The following is a 21,155-nucleotide window of genomic DNA, read 5'->3' as shown; positions in this document are numbered from 1 at the left end:
GACTTTTTAGCTCTTATGACCTCATTTGACCTTACAAGATTGAACACCCCTACAACACACAGCGCATTAAAATATCTTGATCTTAACCTTACCTGTAATTGTATCTCCAAAAATCCTCTTGTTCCTCCTCAACATATTTCTGACCACTTCTTCAGTCCAGTTCTGTCACTGTCCCTTCTTCCTTACCTCTCACCCCACCTATGGTTCCCTTCCACCGTAACCTTTGCTCTCTCTCCCCAACTTGCTTTTATTCTTTGGTCTCAGCATTTCTTCCCTCCACTAACCACTTCTCTTCACTTGATGTAAATGAAACTACAAATGCTCTTTGCTCAACATTAAATTCTTCTTTAGGTATCACCCTGGGATGCTTTTTAAACCATATTGAAGGAGTTCCCATCTATATACTGGGAACTTAGTGGCTGCTTTTCTTAATTATTCGGTCCAAGTCGTCCATTTAAAAAAAAAAAAATTCAATAAATAAAATTGTAGTTTAAATAAATTAATATGTTGGCACAATTATATTTTTGTCTAAAAAACTAATTTCAATTAATATTATTAAAATTATTACAATTTGTTAACATGTTTTCTTTATGAAACCACACTTTTTCTCACACAGTAAAAATGGGTCTTTATAGATGAAAATATAAAGCTGCATCTATATTTTAGCAATGATCTTCATGTGTTCTTACAAACATAAAAATTAGAGTACGCAACTCAAAGCTGTTGTCCAGAGATGCACTGTAGTTGAAAAAAGAGCTCTTTTATCTCCTCACTCTGCCATAAACCCACACATTTTTGGACAGAAACCAAGACTGTGCCCTATTGCACTTCATGCAAATGCTTTGAGTGCGTTACCAGGCATTTTCAGGTGGAAACCATTATGTACAGTTACACAGTTCAATATGCGTGGTGGCCACCTTGCTTTAACGGCACTGTGTCCTCCACAATTGAGTGCAGGACACGCTTTTACTGTGCTTAGAGTTGAAGAACCTCTTTATGAGCTTTTGCAGCAGTTACTTTCTTATTTAAAAGAAAACCAGTGGGCATTGGCCAATCGTGGGCTTTAGTCAACTGAATCGGACCCTAATCAGGTTTCTGTTCAAAAAGACTAGGAAGAGATATATTTACTCATGCTAACTTGAGCACAGTGAACAGTTTACAGTGGCAAGCACAAAAACATTTTTCCTCACATATCTGTGGCAACTGAGGTTGAGAGTCAACTCAGAGAAGAGTTCTCTTGCACAATGCCTGCAGACGTACACCGTTAATTTATTCTCCATCACTTAAAAGGCTTAAAGTTGTGAAGAATGATTCCTCTGAAAACATATCAGAGAGCACTCGGTGATGTCATAGAATGACGTCAGCATCTAACCACACGCCGCTGTTCAGCTGCACTGTATACCTGAAAAGAAGCACTCGTTCGAATAATCAAGCACAGTATGATCAACTCAAAAACAAGTACAATAAGAATAAAATTGCATGTAAAGTGGCTAAAATAACTGGCAGTATTTCTGTCTCCGAAATCATTCCGATCAGAACTCCAGTATAAAGGAGTGTAATTCAAACGAACAACCCGCCACTGGTGACATATAAAATACAACAGAAATGAGGCTGGTGTCGTCCAATGTTGAATTTGATGCACCATCTTCCCTTGCGGTGTCATAATACCTTAAATCGGTCCGGGCCAAATCTTTCCAGCTGACCTGCTCTCGCATCAAGGCATTCGTCCATGAGCCAGGCTCCACTAAGGACACCTTAACTCATGAGTCACAAAACACAAATACGCATTTACTCCTTATAAATCTGATACAACAAAAATGGTGTGCGAAACCAGAGGAGGTATGGATACAAGGCAATGGATTGCGCAAAAATGGCCCAAGTAGTCCTCTGAAAATTGGTGCCCTAAAGGAGCACTGTCAGATGTGGTACATACCGAGCCAGCCTTAATTGGGAACGGACACCTTAGCTCACAAATGGCCAGTGCTTTTTACCCCCTAGTGATTTATTCCAAGATTACACATGAGAGGAATTCTCTTCTGTCTATTATAAAGAAAGTGGCTCCCCCAAGGGCGAGACCTTTTTTATTATTTTATCTTTTTTCTTATTTATAGTCTATCATTCTAGTCTACTGATTTTTTCCTAGATTACACACAGGAAGGTTTTTCTCTTCCTGTCTGCCATATTTAAAAGCACTCCCCATGGGCAAGCCTTTTTCCTTTCACCTTAATTGCTTCCCAATGTTGGTAAAACAATTACTGTGATCATTAAACTAGTGATTAACTCCTAGATTCCACATAGATTCAGATCACTTTTATAACCACAATCAAATAACTATGAATTCAGTCCTCTCTCCAAACAATTAATTCCCTCACCTGACCCGATGTAACGATTACCCTGTCTTGTCCCTCTGTTGCCCTTTGTTTTCCACCTTGTCACTTTTCACTTCTTAGTTTTCACTTTAGTCCCTTATTTAACTCCATAGTCCACCCTGTCTCGTTTCACTGTTGCCCTCTTGTTTACCATTATTGTCACTTTTGCACTTCTTAGTTTTCACTTTAGTCCCTTATGTAATTCCATAGTCCTTGTTAGCGTTCGTGTTCACTGTTCATTGTTTACACCTGCCCTTGTTAATTTGCCTTTGGTTTCTGTTAATCACCTTGTTATCTTGTTTGAGTTCTGTTCTTTCATTGGCCACCTTTCCTATGTTTGTGTATTTATACCCCGTGTCTTTGTTCAGTCTTTGTCGATCGTTGTTCGATGTTGGCCTGATGTTTGCGTCTCTCCCTTGTTCCCTGTTTGTCTCTACCGTGGTTACCTTAACTAGTTTATGTTTCTTTTCCCCATCGTGGGTTGTTCTTTTGTTCATTTAGTCTTTTTGTTATCAAATAAACTCAAACTGCGTTTGGATCCGCATCTCCTCGTCAGCCTCATTATTCAGGCGTTACAGAGCGATCGACCACACAATGGATCCAGCAGTTTTTCGGCGAATTACGATCTGCTCAGCCTGAAGCAAGGGGACCGACCTATAGAAGACCACATCCACGACTTTCTGGCTCTGGCAAACGTTTCAGACTTTCCTAATTACTCCCTCGTGGTCTTCTTCCGAGGCAACCTGAATGACGGGCTGAAGGAGCGGCTGCCACCGCAACGCAGCGACTGGGCGCTTCCACGCGTTCGTTGAGGAGACCCTACAGATCTGCGGTTCTCATTTAACAGTGGACATCATCGAGGAGAACCCGTAGCGCCTCCGCAGAATTGACCCTCCATTCAGCCCGTGGTTCGTCCTTTCGCGCCGGTCAACGAGCCAGCCGGTCCTCTTCGTCTGCCGGAGAAGGAGGAGAAGACAAGCTTCCGCCTCCGGCCCATGCCGGCCCCTGTCAGCGAGCCCGTCCCCACGCCAGTCGCCTTCCACGAGCCAGCGCGCCCACTGCGTCTGCTCGAGGAGGAGAGAAGACGGGCTTCCGCCTCCCGGCCCGCGCCTGCCACGGTGAGCGAGCTAGAGCCCACGCATGTCACGGTGAGCGAACTAGAGCCCACGCATGTCACGGTGAGCGAGCTAGAGCCCACGCATGTCACCGTGAGCGAGCCCGAATCCTCGTCAACCACGGTAACCCAGCCAGAGCCTGTAGCCTCAGATGTCAGTGAGCCAGTGCCGCTAGCCTCAACCGTCAATGAGCCAGAGCCTGTAGCCTCAGACGTCAGTGAGCCAGTGCCGCTAGCCTCAACCGTCAATGAGCCAGTGCCGCAAGCCTCAGACGTCAGTGAGCCAGTGCCGCTAGCCTCAACCGTCAATGAGCCAGTGCCGCAAGCCTCAAACGTCAATGAGCCAGCGCCTGTAGCCTCGACCGTCCCTGAGCCAGCGCCTGTAGCCTCGACCGTCCCTGAGCCAGCGCCTGTAGCCTCGACCGTCCCTGAGCCAGCGCCTGTGGCCTCGACCGTCCCTGAGCCAGCGCCAGTAGCCATGACCATCCAAGAGCCAGCGCCAGTAGCCATGACCATCCAAGAGCCAGTGCCCAAAGCCACGACCGTCCAAGAGCCAGTGCCAGTAGCCGTGACCGTCCAAGAGCCAGTGCCAGTAGCCGTGACCGTCCAAGAGCCAGTGCCAGAAGCCTTGACCGTCCAAGAGCCAGTGCCAGTAGCCATGACCGTCCAAGAGCCAGTGCCAGTGCCAATGGCCGTGACCGTCCAAGAGCCAGCGCCTCTCGAGCCTTCCAGGGCTCCTCCTCCCGAGCTTTCCAGAGCTCCGCCATCCGAGTTTCCCGAGCTTTCCAGAGCTCCGCCATCCGAGTTTCCCGAGCTTTCCAGAGCTCAGCCATCCGAGTTTCGAGCTTTCCAGAGCTCAGCCATCCGAGTTTCCGAGCTTTCCAGAGCTCAGCCATCCGAGTTTCCGAGCTTTCCAGAGCTCAGCCATCCGAGTTTCCGAGCTTTCCAGAGCTCAGCCATCCGAGTTTCGAGCTTGCCAGAGCTCCGCCTCCCGAGCTTTCCAGAGCTCCGCCTCCCGAGCTTTCCAGAGCTCTGCCTCCCGAGCCTTCCAGGGCTCTGCCCCTCAAGCCTCTCGAGCCTACCAGGGGTCCGCCCCTCAAGCCTCTCGAGCCTCCTAGGGCTCCGCCTCTCAAGTCTCTCGAGTCTTCCAGGGCTCCGTCTCTCAAGCCTCCTGAGCTTTCCAGAGCTCCGCCCTCCGAGCTTCCCAGAGCTCCGCCTCTCAAGCCTCTCGAGCCTTCCAGGGCTCCGCCTCTCAGCCCTCTTGAGCCTACCAGGGCTCCGCCCTCAAGTCCCTCCGAGCCTTCCAGGGCTCCGCCCCTCAAGTCTCTCGAGTCTTCCAGGACTCCGTCTCTCGAGCCTCCCAAGCTTTCCAGAACGCCGCCTCTCGAACTTGCCAGGGCTCCGCCCCTCAAGCCTCTCGAGCCTGCCAGGGCTCCGCCCCTCAAGCCTCTCGAGCCTGCCAGGGCTCCGCCCCTCAAGCCTCTCGAGCCTGCCAGGGATCCGCCCCCAATCCTCTCGAGCCTGCCAGGGCTCCGCCCCCTGAACCTCTCGAGCCTGCCAGGGCTCCGCCTCCTGAACCTCTCGAGCCTTCCAGGGCTCCGCCCCCCGAGTCTCCTACGGCTCCGCCCCAGAGCCTCTCGAGCCTCCTGCAGCTCTGCCTACGGGGCCTCCTACGGCTCCGCCTCCAGAGCCTCCGATTGCTCCGCCTCTCGATCCACTCAAGCCTTTGACGGCTCCGCCCCCAGAGCCTCTTGAGCCTCCTACTGCTCCGCCTCTCGAGCCACTCAAGCCTTCGGCGGCTCCGCCCTCAGAGCCTCCCGAGCCTCCTGTGGCTCCGCCTCCCGAGCCTCCTCCGGCACCGCCTCTCAAGCCACTCAAGCCTTTGGCGGCTCCACCCTCAGAGCCTCCTACGTCTCTACCCCCAGAGACTCCAGAGTCTTCCTGGTCTCCGCTCCTAGAGCCTCCCACGGTGCCGCCTACCTCGGCTCCGCATCCTGAGCCTCTTTCAGCTCCACCTCCTGAGCCTCCCGAGCCTCTCCCGGCTCCACCTCCGAAGCCTCCATTGGCTCCGTCTTCCAGAGCCTTCATCGCCCTCGCCTCCTTCGGCTCCGCCTCCTTCAATTCCTCCTCCGAGCCTCCCGAGCCTCTCTCGGCTCCGCCTCCGAAGCCTCCATTGGCTCCGTCTTCAGAGCCTTCTTCGCCCACGCCACCTTCGGCTCCACCTCCAGTGGCTCCGCCTTCTGAGCCTTCTACACCATCGCCTCCCTTGGCTCCGCCCAACACTGTTCCGCCTCCTGACCTGCCCAAGGCCTTACCACTTGAGTCTGCCATGGCCCTGCCTAAGCCTCCTTTGGCGCCGCCTCCTAAGTCTTCTATGGCTCCGCCTCCGAAGTCCTCCTTGGCTCCGCCTCACTGCGGCTCTGCCAGCCTCTGTCCTATGGCCTCTCCCCAGACCTCCAGACCTAGTCCCAGTCCCGTGGCCTCTTCCCAGGCCTCCTGACCCTGTTCCCGTCCTGAGGCCTTCCCCAGGCCTCCTGACCCAGCTCCCAGACCACTGAAACCTGTCCCCGCCCGGTCGATACTACCCCGGCCTCCCAAACCTGTCCCTTTGTGCCCCCATGGACTGCCTGGTTGTCCCTTGTGCCCCCGTGGACTGTCTCATCTCCCTTTGTGCCCCCCGTGGACTGTCGCATCTCCCTTTGCGCCCCGTGGACTGTCTCATTTCCCCTCGTGGCCCCCGGACTTCCTGCCTGCCCTCTGTGCCCCTTGGACTGCCTCCTTGTTCTTGTGCCCCCCGGTCTGCCTGTCTGCCCCGGACTTCCTGCCTGCCCAGTGTTCCCCCTGGTCTGCCTGTCTACCCATGTGCCCACTTGTACTGTCTGTTAGCCCCTGGTGCCCTCATGTTGTTCTTATGGACTTTTGTCTTTTGTTGTGTGTTTTTTAGGATGCGTCTGGAATCCGATCTTTAAAGGGGGGCTATGTAACGATTACCCTGTCTTGTCCCTCTGTTGCCCTTTGTTTTCCACCTTGTCACTTTTCACTTCTTAGTTTTCACTTTAGTCCCTTATTTAACTCCATAGTCCACCCTGTCTCGTTTCACTGTTGCCCTCTTGTTTACCATTATTGTCACTTTTGCACTTCTTAGTTTTCACTTTAGTCCCTTATGTAATTCCATAGTCCTTGTTAGCGTTCGTGTTCACTGTTCATTGTTTACACCTGCCCTTGTTAATTTGCCTTTGGTTTCTGTTAATCACCTTGTTATCTTGTTTGAGTTCTGTTCTTTCATTGGCCACCTTTCCTATGTTTGTGTATTTATACCCCGTGTCTTTGTTCAGTCTTTGTCGATCGTTGTTCGATGTTTGCCTGATGTTTGCGTCTCTCCTTGTTCCCTGTTTGTCTCTACCGTGGTTACCTTAACTAGTTTATGTTTCTTTTCCCCATCGTGGGTTGTTCTTTTGTTCATTTAGTCTTTTTGTTATCAAATAAACTCAAACTGCGTTTGGATCCGCATCTCCTCGTCAGCCTCATTATTCAGACGTTACAGAACGATCGACCACACAATGGATCCAGCAGTTTTTCGAGCGAATTACGATCTGCTCAGCCTGAAGCAAGGGGACCGACCTATAGAAGACCACATCCACGACTTTCTGGCTCTGGCAAACGTTTCAGACTTTCCTAATTACTCCCTCGTGGTCTTCTTCCGAGGCAACCTGAATGACGGGCTGAAGGAGCGGCTGCCACCGGCAACGCTACGACTGGACGCTTCACGCTGCTCGTTGAGGAGACCCTACAGATCTGCGGTTCTCATTTAACAGTGGACATCATCGAGGAGAACCCCGTAGCGCCTCCCGCAGAATTGACCCTCCATTCGCCCGTGGTTCGTCCTTTCGCGCCGGTCAACGAGCCAGCCGGTCCTCTTCGCCTGCCCGGAGAAGGAGGAGAAGACAAGCTTCCGCCTCCCGCCCATGCCGCCCCTGTCAGCGCAGCCCGCCCCCACGCCAGTCGCCTTCCACGAGCCAGCGCCCACTGCGCCTGCTCGGAGGAGGGAGAGAAGACGGCTTCCGCCTCCCGCCCGGCCTGCCACGGTGAGCGAAGCTAGAGCCCACGCGATGTCACGGTGAGCTTAACTAGAGCCCACGCATGTCACGGTGAGCGAGCTAGAGCCCACGCGATGTCACCGCGAGCGAGCCCGAATCCTCGCCAACCACGGTAACCCAGCCAGAGCCTGTAGCCTCAGATGTCAGTGAGCCAGTGCCGCTAGCCTCAACCGCCAATGAGCCAGAGCCTGTAGCCTCAGACGCCAGTGAGCCAGTGCCGCTAGCCTCAACCGTCAATGAGCCAGTGCCGCAAGCCTCAGACGCCAGTGAGCCAGTGCCGCTAGCCTCAACCGCCAATGAGCCAGTGCCGCAAGCCTCAAACGTCAATGAGCCAGCGCCTGTAGCCTCGACCGCCCCTGAGCCAGCGCCTGTAGCCTCGACCGTCCCTGAGCCAGCGCTGTAGCCTCGACCGTCCCTGAGCCAGCGCCTGTGGCCTCGACCGTCCCTGAGCCAGCGCCAGTAGCCATGACCATCCAAGAGCCAGCGCCAGTAGCCATGACCATCCAAGAGCCAGTGCCCAAAGCCACGACCGCCCAAGAGCCAGTGCCAGTAGCCGTGACCGCCCAAGAGCCAGTGCCAGTAGCCGTGACCGTCCAAGAGCCAGTGCCAGAAGCCTTGACCGTCCAAGAGCCAGTGCCAGTAGCCATGACCGTCCAAGAGCCAGTGCCAGTGCCAATGGCCGTGACCGCCCAAGAGCCAGCGCCTCTCGAGCCTCCTAGGGCTCCTCCTCCCGAGCTTTCAGAGCTCAGCCATCCGAGTCTCTCGAGCTTTCCAGAGCTCCGCCATCCGAAGTTTCCCGAGCTTTCCAGAGCTCAGCCATCCGAAGTTTCCCGAAGCTTTCCAGAGCTCAGCCATCCGAAGTTTCCCGAGCTTTCCAGAGCTCAGCCATCCGAAGTTTCCGAGCTTTCCAGAGCTCAGCCATCCGAAGCTTCTCGAGCTTTCCAGAGCTCAGCCATCCGAGTTTCCGAGCTTTCCAGAGCTCAGCCATCCGAGTTTCCGAGCTTTCCAGAGCTCAGCCATCCGAGTTTCCCGAGCTTGCCAGAGCTCCGCCTCCCGAGCTTTCCAGAGCTCCGCCTCCCGAGCTTTCCAGAGCTCCGCCTCCCGAGCCTTCCAGGGCTCTGCCCCTCAAGCCTCTCGAGCCTACCAGGGGTCCGCCCCTCAAGCCTCTCGAGCCTCCTAGGGCTCCGCCTCTCAAGTCTCTCGAGTCTTCCAGGGCTCCGTCTCTCAAGCCTCCTGAGCTTTCCAGAGCTCCGCCCTCCGAGCTTCCCAGAGCTCCGCCTCTCAAGCCTCTCGAGCCTTCCAGGGCTCCGCCTCTCAGCCCTCTTGAGCCTACCAGGGCTCCGCCCCTCAAGTCCCTCGAGCCTTCCAGGGCTCCGCCCTCAAGTCTCTCGAGTCTTCCAGGACTCCGTCTCTCGAGCCTCCCAAGCTTTCCAGAACTCCGCCTCTCGAGACTTGCCAGGGCTCCGCCCTCAAGCCTCTCGAGCCTGCCAGGGCTCCGCCCCTCAAGCCTCTCGAGCCTGCCAGGGCTCCGCCCCTCAAGCCTCTCGAGCCTGCCAGGGATCCGCCCCCCAATCCTCTCGAGCCTGCCAGGGCTCCGCCCCCTGAACCTCTCGAGCCTGCCAGGGCTCCGCCTCCTGAACCTCTCGAGCCTTCCAGGGCTCCGCCCCCCGAGTCTCCTACGGCTCCGCCCCCAGAGCCTCTCGAGCCTCCTGCAGCTCTGCCTACGGGGCCTCCTACGGCTCCGCCTCCAGAGCCTCCGATTGCTCCGCCTCTCGATCCACTCAAGCCTTTGACGGCTCCGCCCCAGAGCCTCTTGAGCCTCCTACTGCTCCGCCTCTCGAGCCACTCAAGCCTTCGACGGCTCCGCCCTCAGAGCCTCCCGAGCCTCCTGTGGCTCCGCCTCCCGAGCCTCCTCCGGCACCGCCTCTCAAGCCACTCAAGCCTTTGGCGGCTCCACCCTCAGAGCCTCCTACGTCTCTACCCCCAGAGACTCCAGAGTCTTCCTGGTCTCCGCTCCTAGAGCCTCCCACGGTGCCGCCTACCTCGGCTCCGCATCCTGAGCCTCTTTCAGCTCCACCTCCTGAGCCTCCCGAGCCTCTCCCGGCTCCGCCTCCGAAGCCTCCATTGGCTCCGTCTTCAGAGCCTTCATCGCCCTCGCCTCCTTCGGCTCCGCCTCCTTCAATTCCTCCTCCGGAGCCTCCCGAGCCTCTCTCGGCTCCGCCTCCGAAGCCTCCATTGGCTCCGTCTTCAGAGCCTTCTTCGCCCACGCCACCTTCGGCTCCACCTCCAGTGGCTCCGCCTTCTGAGCCTTCTACACCATCGCCTCCCTTGGCTCCGCCCAACACTGTTCCGCCTCCTGACCTGCCCAAGGCCTTACCACTTGAGTCTGCCATGGCCCTGCCTAAGCCTCCTTTGGCGCCGCCTCCTAAGTCTTCTATGGCTCCGCCTCCGAAGTCCTCCTTGGCTCCGCCTCACTGCGGCTCTGCCAGCCTCTGTCCTATGGCCTCTCCCCAGACCTCCAGACCTAGTCCCAGTCCCGTGGCCTCTTCCCAGGCCTCCTGACCCTGTTCCCGTCCTGAGGCCTTCCCCAGGCCTCCTGACCCAGCTCCCAGACCACTGAAACCTGTCCCCGCCCGGTCGATACTACCCCGGCCTCCCAAACCTGTCCCTTTGTGCCCCCATGGACTGCCTGGTTGTCCCTTGTGCCCCCGTGGACTGTCTCATCTCCCTTTGTGCCCCCGTGGACTGTCGCATCTCCCTTTACGCCCCGTGGACTGTCTCATTTCCCTCGTGGCCCCCCGGACTTCCTGCCTGCCCTCTGTGCCCCTTGGACTGCCTCCTTGTTCTTGTGCCCCCCTGGTCTGCCTGTCTGCCCCGGACTTCCTGCCTGCCCAGTGTTCCCCCTGGTCTGCCTGTCTACCCATGTGCCCACTTGTACTGTCTGTTAGCCCCTGGTGCCCTCATGTTGTTCTTATGGACTTTTGTCTTTTGTTGTGTGTTTTTTAGGATCGTCTGGAATCCGATCTTTAAAGGGGGGCTATGTAACGATTACCCTGTCTTGTCCCTCTGTTGCCCTTTGTTTTCCACCTTGTCACTTTTCACTTCTTAGTTTTCACTTTAGTCCCTTATTTAACTCCATAGTCCACCCTGTCTCGTTTCACTGTTGCCCTCTTGTTTACCATTATTGTCACTTTTGCACTTCTTAGTTTTCACTTTAGTCCCTTATGTAATTCCATAGTCCTTGTTAGCGTTCGTGTTCACTGTTCATTGTTTACACCTGCCCTTGTTAATTTGCCTTTGGTTTCTGTTAATCACCTTGTTATCTTGTTTGAGTTCTGTTCTTTCATTGGCCACCTTTCCTATGTTTGTGTATTTATACCCCGTGTCTTTGTTCAGTCTTTGTCGATCGTTGTTCGATGTTGGCCTGATGTTTGCGTCTCTCCCTTGTTCCCTGTTTGTCTCTACCGTGGTTACCTTAACTAGTTTATGTTTCTTTTCCCCATCGTGGGTTGTTCTTTTGTTCATTTAGTCTTTTTGTTATCAAATAAACTCAAACTGCGTTTGGATCCGCATCTCCTCGTCAGCCTCATTATTCAGACGTTACAGAACGATCGACCACACAATGGATCCAGCAGTTTTTCGAGCGAATTACGATCTGCTCAGCCTGAAGCAAGGGGACCGACCTATAGAAGACCACATCCACGACTTTCTGGCTCTGGCAAACGTTTCAGACTTTCCTAATTACTCCCTCGTGGTCTTCTTCCGAGGCAACCTGAATGACGGGCTGAAGGAGCGGCTGCCACCGGCAACGCGCGACTGGACGCTTCACGCGTTCGTTGAGGAGACCCTACAGATCTGCGGTTCTCATTTAACAGTGGACATCATCGAGGAGAACCCCGTAGCGCCTCCCGCAGAATTGACCCTCCATTCGCCCGTGGTTCGTCCTTTCGCGCCGGTCAACGAGCCAGCGCGGTCCTCTTCGTCTGCCCGGAGAAGGAGGAGAAGACAAGCTTCCGCCTCCCGGCCCATGCCGGCCCCTGTCAGCGAGCCCGTCCCCACGCCAGTCGCCTTCCACGAGCCAGCGCGGCCCACTGCGTCTGCTCGGAGGAGGGAGAGAAGACGGGCTTCCGCCTCCCGGCCCGCGCCTGCCACGGTGAGCGAGCTAGAGCCCACGCATGTCACGGTGAGCGAACTAGAGCCCACGCATGTCACGGTGAGCGAGCTAGAGCCCACGCATGTCACCGTGAGCGAGCCCGAATCCTCGTCAACCACGGTAACCCAGCCAGAGCCTGTAGCCTCAGACGTCAGTGAGCCAGTGCCGCTAGCCTCAACCGTCAATGAGCCAGAGCCTGTAGCCTCAGGCGTCCAGTGAGCCAGTGCCGCTAGCCTCAACCGTCAATGAGCCAGTGCCGCAAGCCTCAGACGTCAGTGAGCCAGTGCCGCTAGCCTCAACCGTCAATGAGCCAGTGCCGCAAGCCTCAAACGTCAATGAGCCAGCGCCTGTAGCCTCGACCGTCCCTGAGCCAGCGCCTGTAGCCTCGACCGTCCCTGAGCCAGCGCCTGTAGCCTCGACCGTCCCTGAGCCAGCGCCTGTGGCCTCGACCGTCCCTGAGCCAGCGCCAGTAGCCATGACCATCCAAGAGCCAGCGCCAGTAGCCATGACCATCCAAGAGCCAGTGCCCAAAGCCACGACCGTCCAAGAGCCAGTGCCAGTAGCCGTGACCGTCCAAGAGCCAGTGCCAGTAGCCGTGACCGTCCAAGAGCCAGTGCCAGAAGCCTTGACCGTCCAAGAGCCAGTGCCAGTAGCCATGACCGTCCAAGAGCCAGTGCCAGTGCCAATGGCGTGACCGTCCAAGAGCCAGCGCCTCTCGAGCCTTCCAGGGCTCCTCCTCCCGAGCTTTCAGAGCTCCGCCATCCGAGTTTCGAGCTTTCCAGAGCTCCGCCATCCGAGTTTCCGAGCTTTCCAGAGCTCAGCCATCCGAGTTTCCGAGCTTTCCAGAGCTCAGCCATCCGAGTTTCCCGAGCTTTCCAGAGCTCAGCCATCCGAGTTTCCGAGCTTTCCAGAGCTCAGCCATCCGAGTTTCCGAGCTTTCCAGAGCTCAGCCATCCGAGTTTCCCGAGCTTTCCAGAGCTCAGCCATCCGAGTTTCCCGAGCTTTCCAGAGCTCAGCCATCCGAGTTTCCCGAGCTTGCCAGAGCTCCGCCTCCCGAGCTTTCCAGAGCTCCGCCTCCCGAGCTTTCCAGAGCTCCGCCTCCCGAGCCTTCCAGGGCTCCGCCCCTCAAGCCTCTCGAGCCTACCAGGGGTCCGCCCCTCAAGCCTCTCGAGCCTCCTAGGGCTCCGCCTCTCAAGTCTCTCGAGTCTTCCAGGGCTCCGTCTCTCAAGCCTCCTGAGCTTTCCAGAGCTCCGCCCTCCGAGCTTCCCAGAGCTCCGCCTCTCAAGCCTCTCGAGCCTTCCAGGGCTCCGCCTCTCAGCCCTCTTGAGCCTACCAGGGCTCCGCCCCTCAAGTCCCTCGAGCCTTCCAGGGCTCCGCCCCTCAAGTCTCTCGAGTCTTCCAGGACTCCGTCTCTCGAGCCTCCCAAGCTTTCCAGAACGCCGCCTCTCGAACTTGCCAGGGCTCCGCCCCTCAAGCCTCTCGAGCCTGCCAGGGCTCCGCCCCTCAAGCCTCTCGAGCCTGCCAGGGCTCCGCCCCTCAAGCCTCTCGAGCCTGCCAGGGATCCGCCCCCCAATCCTCTCGAGCCTGCCAGGGCTCCGCCCCCTGAACCTCTCGAGCCTGCCAGGGCTCCGCCTCCTGAACCTCTCGAGCCTTCCAGGGCTCCGCCCCCGAGTCTCCTACGGCTCCGCCCCCAGAGCCTCTCGAGCCTCCTGCAGCTCTGCCTACGGGGCCTCCTACGGCTCCGCCTCCAGAGCCTCCGATTGCTCCGCCTCTCGATCCACTCAAGCCTTTGACGGCTCCGCCCCCAGAGCCTCTTGAGCCTCCTACTGCTCCGCCTCTCGAGCCACTCAAGCCTTCGACGGCTCCGCCCTCAGAGCCTCCCGAGCCTCCTGTGGCTCCGCCTCCCGAGCCTCCTCCGGCACCGCCTCTCAAGCCACTCAAGCCTTTGGCGGCTCCACCCTCAGAGCCTCCTACGTCTCTACCCCCAGAGACTCCAGAGTCTTCCTGGTCTCCGCTCCTAGAGCCTCCCACGGTGCCGCCTACCTCGGCTCCGCATCCTGAGCCTCTTTCAGCTCCACCTCCTGAGCCTCCCGAGCCTCTCCCGGCTCCACCTCCGAAGCCTCCATTGGCTCCGTCTTCAGAGCCTTCATCGCCCTCGCCTCCTTCGGCTCCACCTCCTTCAATTCCTCCTCCGGAGCCTCCCGAGCCTCTCTCGGCTCCGCCTCCGAAGCCTCCATTGGCTCCGTCTTCAGAGCCTTCTTCGCCCACGCCACCTTCGGCTCCACCTCCAGTGGCTCCGCCTTCTGAGCCTTCTACACCATCGCCTCCCTTGGCTCCGCCCGACACTGTTCCGCCTCCTGACCTGCCCAAGGCCTTACCACTTGAGTCTGCCATGGCCCTGCCTAAGCCTCCTTTGGCGCCGCCTCCTAAGTCTTCTATGGCTCCGCCTCCGAAGTCCTCCTTGGCTCCGCCTCACACGGCTCTGCCAGCCTCTGTCCTATGGCCTCTCCCCAGACCTCCAGACCTAGTCCCAGTCCCGTGGCCTCTTCCCAGGCCTCCTGACCCTGTTCCCGTCCTGAGGCCTTCCCCCAGGCCTCCTGACCCAGCTCCCAGACCACTGAAACCTGTCCCCGCCCGGTCGATACTACCCCGGCCTCCCAAACCTGTCCCTTTGTGCCCCCATGGACTGCCTGGTTGTCCCTTGTGCCCCCGTGGACTGTCTCATCTCCCTTTGTGCCCCCCGTGGACTGTCGCATCTCCCTTTGCGCCCCCGTGGACTGTCTCATTTCCCCTCGTGGCCCCCCCCGGACTTCCTGCCTGCCCTCTGTGCCCCTTGGACTGCCTCCTTGTTCTTGTGCCCCCCCCGGTCTGCCTGTCTGCCCCCGGACTTCCTGCCTGCCCAGTGTTCCCCCTGGTCTGCCTGTCTACCCATGTGCCCACTTGTACTGTCTGTTAGCCCCTGGTGCCCTCATGTTGTTCTTATGGACTTTTGTCTTTTGTTGTGTGTTTTTTAGGATCGTCTGGAATCCGATCTTTAAAGGGGGGGCTATGTAACGATTACCCTGTCTTGTCCCTCTGTTGCCCTTTGTTTTCCACCTTGTCACTTTTCACTTCTTAGTTTTCACTTTAGTCCCTTATTTAACTCCATAGTCCACCCTGTCTCGTTTCACTGTTGCCCTCTTGTTTACCATTATTGTCACTTTTGCACTTCTTAGTTTTCACTTTAGTCCCTTATGTAATTCCATAGTCCTTGTTAGCGTTCGTGTTCACTGTTCATTGTTTACACCTGCCCTTGTTAATTTGCCTTTGGTTTCTGTTAATCACCTTGTTATCTTGTTTGAGTTCTGTTCTTTCATTGGCCACCTTTCCTATGTTTGTGTATTTATACCCCGTGTCTTTGTTCAGTCTTTGTCGATCGTTGTTCGATGTTGGCCTGATGTTTGCGTCTCTCCCTTGTTCCCTGTTTGTCTCTACCGTGGTTACCTTAACTAGTTTATGTTTCTTTTCCCCATCGTGGGTTGTTCTTTTGTTCATTTAGTCTTTTTGTTATCAAATAAACTCAAACTGCGTTTGGATCCGCATCTCCTCGTCAGCCTCATTATTCAGACGTTACACCCGAGTTCTGTGTTGAAATTGGCAACCCTCAGATTATGTCTCTATGTTGTGTGGCCGTATATCTCCCCATGCTCACTGGAATTAGTGACAGGTGTTAGACATAATTTAGCTCAGGTGTAAGCACCCTTACAGCTTTCTCTCTCTCCAGACGGACGCTTGACCACGCCCCCACTGCCATAGTCTCCTATCAGGCAAGATAGATTTATTTAGTGTCACTGATGTGTCACTCACTGTCCCGGGCTCTTCCCCACTTAGGTGTGGAAGCGGTCTTTCTGCAAACTTTCTACCACATTTTTGGTAGCAAGCACAGCCAAATTAGTATTTTAGCGCTGTGGTATAACGTCAAGTGACTGACTTGAAAGGGAAAGTCTAGGTTACTATGGTATCCTCAGTTCCCTGAAAGAAGGGAACGAGACTTTACGTAATTAAACATATCCAAAACTACAAAAAAAATATGAATCTGTGCAGCCAAAATTTCTGAAGTGTAAATGTTATGAATGAAAATGCGCACATTGTGATTTCAGATCGGATGGGTGTGGTCTCGACTTCGTTTGCGATCTCTGCTAATTGCGCATGTCTTGTGAGCTTGTCCAGTGTAACATTAACTAAGATTCGACATCATATACACTTTCCACTTATTGAAATGTCTCTGTTAATGTATCACATGATTCGCACGTCATTCTCGTGTATTGATTTATAGCCTAAACCTAAGCACAATGTTAAATTCCTGACCTGAAGTGACAATTTCAAGTTGTAGCTTGTCTGTCTGTCTCTTAAAGTTGACCACATTTATATCCACATCAGAAATTAAGGTTAATAACTGGTTAAGACAAAAAAGGTAAAATGCTCCATTAAGGTTTAAATGCTCCATAGATTTTTCCTCTATTAGAAATATTCCTCCTTATGAAAAACTAAGAAACTGAAACATGTTATTCTTCTTTAAACTGTGCTAAATTGTTAAGTGTTCTTGAATTCTGGTAAGGCGCAGTAAAGGGGTTTAGACGAGCAAGGAGGAGGCGAGAACCGGCTTGACAATATAAATAATAGTTTAATGAAAAACGTAAACAAACGACATAAACACACACATGAAGGTCAGCTGACCGTAAACGATCTCTCTCTCACGCACCATCTTCCGCAGTCAGCCTTTATCCCTCTCGGAGGCTTGATTTGCCTGATAAGGGACCGGGTGTGTAGAATCACCACCCAGCCCCGCCCTCCCCTCTGCCACATTCCTCCCTCGTTCTCTCAGGCCGGGGGACCCTGGCATGACTTACACCCCCCCACCTCCCTCTTTCCCTGGGGAGTGCCTTCCGCCCCGTTTGCCGGTAGCGGCAGGTCATCCCCGTCTACCTGGATGAGGGAGGGGACAAGGGGAGGGAAACAGAAATAATTAAAATGGTGGGGTACTTCCTGTAACATCGTAGTACTCCCCCCAAAAAAACACTGTAAAATTTTAAATAGAGGGAAAAGGCCAATGCGGAGTGGGAGTGAGAGAGAGAGAGAGAGAGAGAGAGGAGAGAGAGATGGAAAAAATAACTTACTCGCCGATTCTCTGATACACCGTCACATCGTCCTCGATCACTCCTCTACCCTCTCAGGTGGATGACAGCCACTCCTCCCTGGGTGGATCGGAGTCAGACCCACGACCCCCGGTGGACAGAGTGCCCCTCCGTGTTCATGGCGACTCGTGGGGACACTCCTCCGCCCCTGACAGTGGCCCTACCGCTCTAGGCGTTCAGGGAGTCACTTCCCTCCTCCCCTCACAGATGGCTGTTCACCGCGTCTGGGCGGTTGGGCTACATCATCCCCCAGCGGATGGCAGTGGCGTTCCCCCGGGTGGACAGCAGTGTCGAGGACACTGCGACGGGCATCCCTCCTACTTCTGGGATTTCGGCACCAGTGTAAAGGGATTTAGATGGCCAAGGAGGAGGCAAGAACCGGCTTGACAATATAAATAATAGTTTAATGAGAAACTCAAACAAAAAACACAAACACACACATGATGTTCAGCTGACCATAAAACAAACTCTCTCTCCCACACCATCTTCCGCAGTCGGCCTTTATGACTCTCGGAGGCTTGATTAGCCTGATAAGTGACCGGGTATGTAGAATCACCACCCAGCCACACCCTCCGCCCTGCCACAGGCGCTATATAAATATATACCACAGTTAGTTCCGGTCCTCGAATCTGATTGGACTAGAGAGATTTTCCATGAGCACTGATGGTATTTCACCATCAGCACTCGGACGCTTCACTGTGTGTGTATCACTCCGCGTTCATGCTGTTCTAAACTAAAGTGTATCTGTTAGGAGATTACATATGTTAGCCAGCAGGTGGTGGCAAAAGAGAATTTTTGTGTGTAATATGAGCCAGTTGGTGATGTAAAGTGAATCCGTTTGTTAACATAGAACTGCGCTCCGTGATTGCTCATATTACTACCAAAACTAGGAAATAGCTTTAAACGGCTTTAAACTGACAACTTCAGGATTAAGGCTCATGCTGAGAGACAAAACAGACTGATTTATTACAGAACTCAAGAGCTTACCTTTTATTGGAGTTTCCACATTGGATACATACTGTTTAAAATGGCAGAGGACATCGCTGTTTCTATAGTGAATGACTCTTGCGGAACGGCTAACAGGAATACCTCTCTCTATTTTCAACTGTTAAAGCTGAAAGCATCACTGATTGGGTGTGGCAACAGGTGATTGCACGCTCTCTCTCTCTCTCTCTCTCTCTCTCACATGCACACACACACATCCAGCCGTCTATCATTGTTTATCCAATAACTTGTTAGAAACAGCACAAGCCATGATACTATTTCTGAAGTGAACTTTTTGAATTACTAACAGAGGCTTGGACGCATCATTTGTTTTGAACCAGCAACGGAAGATTCTGATCGGTCGCGCAAGAAGGTAGTTCCATGTACAAATGCGTTTTTATGACCGTACTCGGTTTTTCCAATTTTTTTTAAAATGTACTTGTTCATTGAACTGTTGTATATAAGCAATGTCACACTCGCAATCTTTCTAAATGGCCCTACATCAGCACTGCTGTAATTACCTGATGTAGGCCTGCTAAGTACACTCTCTTACTGATCCAGTCTCATTTGTTGTTTGTATGATTTAATTGACCCTTTACGGCTGTTCGCAGTCTGTGGGCTTGTTTGTGGGGGACATCATGGCTTCTCCATGTTGCCGGTTTTGCCAATCAGCGATGGACCCCGTGATGGACATCGAGAATGCCCCTTATGCCCCTTACTGCCCCTCTAGACAGGACTGGTCATATCAATCTTGCAAGCACTTGCATGATCATCATCATGAATCCACTCATAAGTCAAACCACGAGAGTGTGCGTGAAGTGATTAAGTATCTGACTCCTGCTCCAACAGTGGAAGAGGGCAGTGCAGATGCGCAAATTCAGATTCTGAATTTAATCTGTGCCCCTTCTCGAGATCAAGTGGTACTGAACACAGAGAAGGTACTGGCCCATGTTAAATCTCTGGGGTTTACAGTGAACTGGAAGAAGAGCAGTCTCCAGCTTCTGTCTCAGAAACTGCTGTAATTGATAACAGCAGTATCAGTGGTGATTCCATTGGGACTGCTGAAGGCATGTCCCATACAGCGTTGGTTCAATTTGTTTCATCTACACCAAAAAAGGACAAAGGGGTGAGGTTGCAGGTGACAAAGTCCTGCATACTGGCCCTGCTCCCATGGAGAGACAGAGGCTTCTTTTTGAGAGGAAACCCACTGGGAAATCTTCCTCACAGAAGATCAGTGATCACAACGGATGCATCACTGACAGGTTGGGGAGCAGTCAGGGAAGGCAGGTCAGTAAGGAATATGAGCCCACTCAACCAGTGTTGCCACTTCATGGGCTGCACTGAAAGGAGTTACTGTGGGAGATATTTGTGCTGTAGCATCATGGTCCACACCATGTACATTTACAAAATTGTACAGAATTGATGTGACCTGTGCAACACCTCTGAGCAATGCAGTTCTGATGTCTGTTGCCCAGTGAGGTTCTGATCATGTAGATATTTTGGGTCCTTGTGACCCTTTTGATATGAGTCATCCTATTTAGACCATAGTGACGGTAAGAGTGAGGTCGAAACAGATAGTAAGTTATGAATATATCTATGGATCTGTGAGACCGAAGGATGACCACCGCTATCCTTGACGCTCGGAACACTGAACACTTGTTCCTGGCTGAAAGTGTCTTAACGCCTTCTCCAACTTTTCTACTCTCTGAGGAGTGAGACGTGCATTCATTGTCACAGAATCAAAGTGGAGACCAAGAAAGATGATTATTTGAACACTTCAAGGTAAGAGGACGAGCCGGAAATTCAACCCACTTTTATAGTGCAGGAAGTTCCGCCTCTGGGGTCATGGGCATGACTTTGTTTATATATTGGTCTCGAGGAAGGCAGAATGAAGGTTATCATCCTATTTAGACCATAGTGATGGTCATCCTTCTGTCTCACAGATCCATAGTTATATTCATAACTTACGAGTTACTAACCTAGTCATTTATGACATCACAACCAATTACATCACAAGCATTTACATATGACTATCCACATTTACATATCCGTTCCTACACCTAAAAGTTGCAGTAGCAACAGCCTGTTTAATACTTAGTGTCAGAGGGTGGGTGGAATTTATTTATTTGTTATACATAATGATAGTTTTGGTGAGAAAAAAAAATCCAGAGTGCAGAGTTTCAAATAGTTGTGTTTTATATTGCTGTTTAGTTGATGCTTCTTTTGTATGGGAGTTACCTGAGAGAGCAGTGCACAGAGCTGCAAAGGCATTGAGCTTGAGTTTGTTCATCATGTTAAAGCAGGAACACATCTCTATCACCATCAGAGTTCCACCAGTAAATAGCAGAGAAATGTACAGACTCTCTGCCACAATACACAGCCAAAGCACCCCTGAGAGAGAGAGAGAGAGAGAGAGAGAGAGAGAGAGAGAGAGAGAGAGAGATTTTCCATAAAAAAATTGGCATTGCACAGATGCTATTCTCCAAAGAGATGATCTACTATCTACTACTTAATTACTCAAATAATTGTCATTAACATTTTTGTGCTGTTGTGCTCAGTATAGAAAATAGTAACTGAAAAATAAATAAGAAAAAGTGAGAATAGGAAAACTCATGCACACATACACAAACTATAAATCAGAGGTGGACAGGAAACAAATACATTTACTTGAGTACTGTACTTAAGTACACGTTTTGAGTATCTGTACTTTACTTGAGTATTATTGTATTTTTATATATATTGTATTTACTTGAGAAACTTGTGACTTTAACTTCACTACATTTGAAAGATAAATATCATACTTTTCACTCCACTACATTTCTATCAAGGTCCTCGAGTAGAAAGTCGTTACTATGTAGCAGCTTTGAAAATCAGTGGATGATTTTTTTTCTTATCTAAAACGTGATTGTTTTTTGCAGGTGACAGACAGCCTATCAATATTCACTCTTGTAGGGTCACGTGCCAATGATTTCCCAGCATTTTTTGAACACTGATCAGTTGGCACAATGGAAGATGCCAGTTCCTTGGTGCAGTGCATGCACCCATGGCCATACTTAGACAATATGTTAAAGATTCGCTTTGTTTTAAATGTTTGCTTAAAACAAACCATATCACAGCCTTCAAAAACTCGCTGTCCAACCTACGGAAGCATATTGAGGAATATAAACTTTTAATTTCTTGTGAAAGCTTGAAATTATCTGTGTTTTAGAGCTGAAGTTTCAGTATGAAGTACGGTTGGTCAAATAATTTTTTATGGATTTGCTC

The 21,155-nt window shown here is 52.6% G+C and overlaps 1 protein-coding gene across 1 annotated transcript in view; it reads right to left on the bottom strand.

Moving 5' to 3' along the window:
• Positions 1–21,155, bottom strand: part of LOC127647663 (germ cell-specific gene 1-like protein) — a 35,707-nt gene that overhangs the window by 8,830 nt on the left and 5,722 nt on the right. The window contains exon 3 of the mRNA XM_052132062.1: positions 20,130–20,282. Coding sequence (XP_051988022.1) covers positions 20,130–20,282 — 153 coding nt within the window. The remainder of the gene's footprint in view (positions 1–20,129; positions 20,283–21,155) is intronic.

Source organism: Xyrauchen texanus, chromosome 8 (assembly GCF_025860055.1).
Source record: "Xyrauchen texanus isolate HMW12.3.18 chromosome 8, RBS_HiC_50CHRs, whole genome shotgun sequence".
NCBI classification, from domain to species: domain Eukaryota; kingdom Metazoa; phylum Chordata; class Actinopteri; order Cypriniformes; family Catostomidae; genus Xyrauchen; species Xyrauchen texanus.
This window is presented reverse-complemented; position numbering and strand designations above follow the sequence as displayed.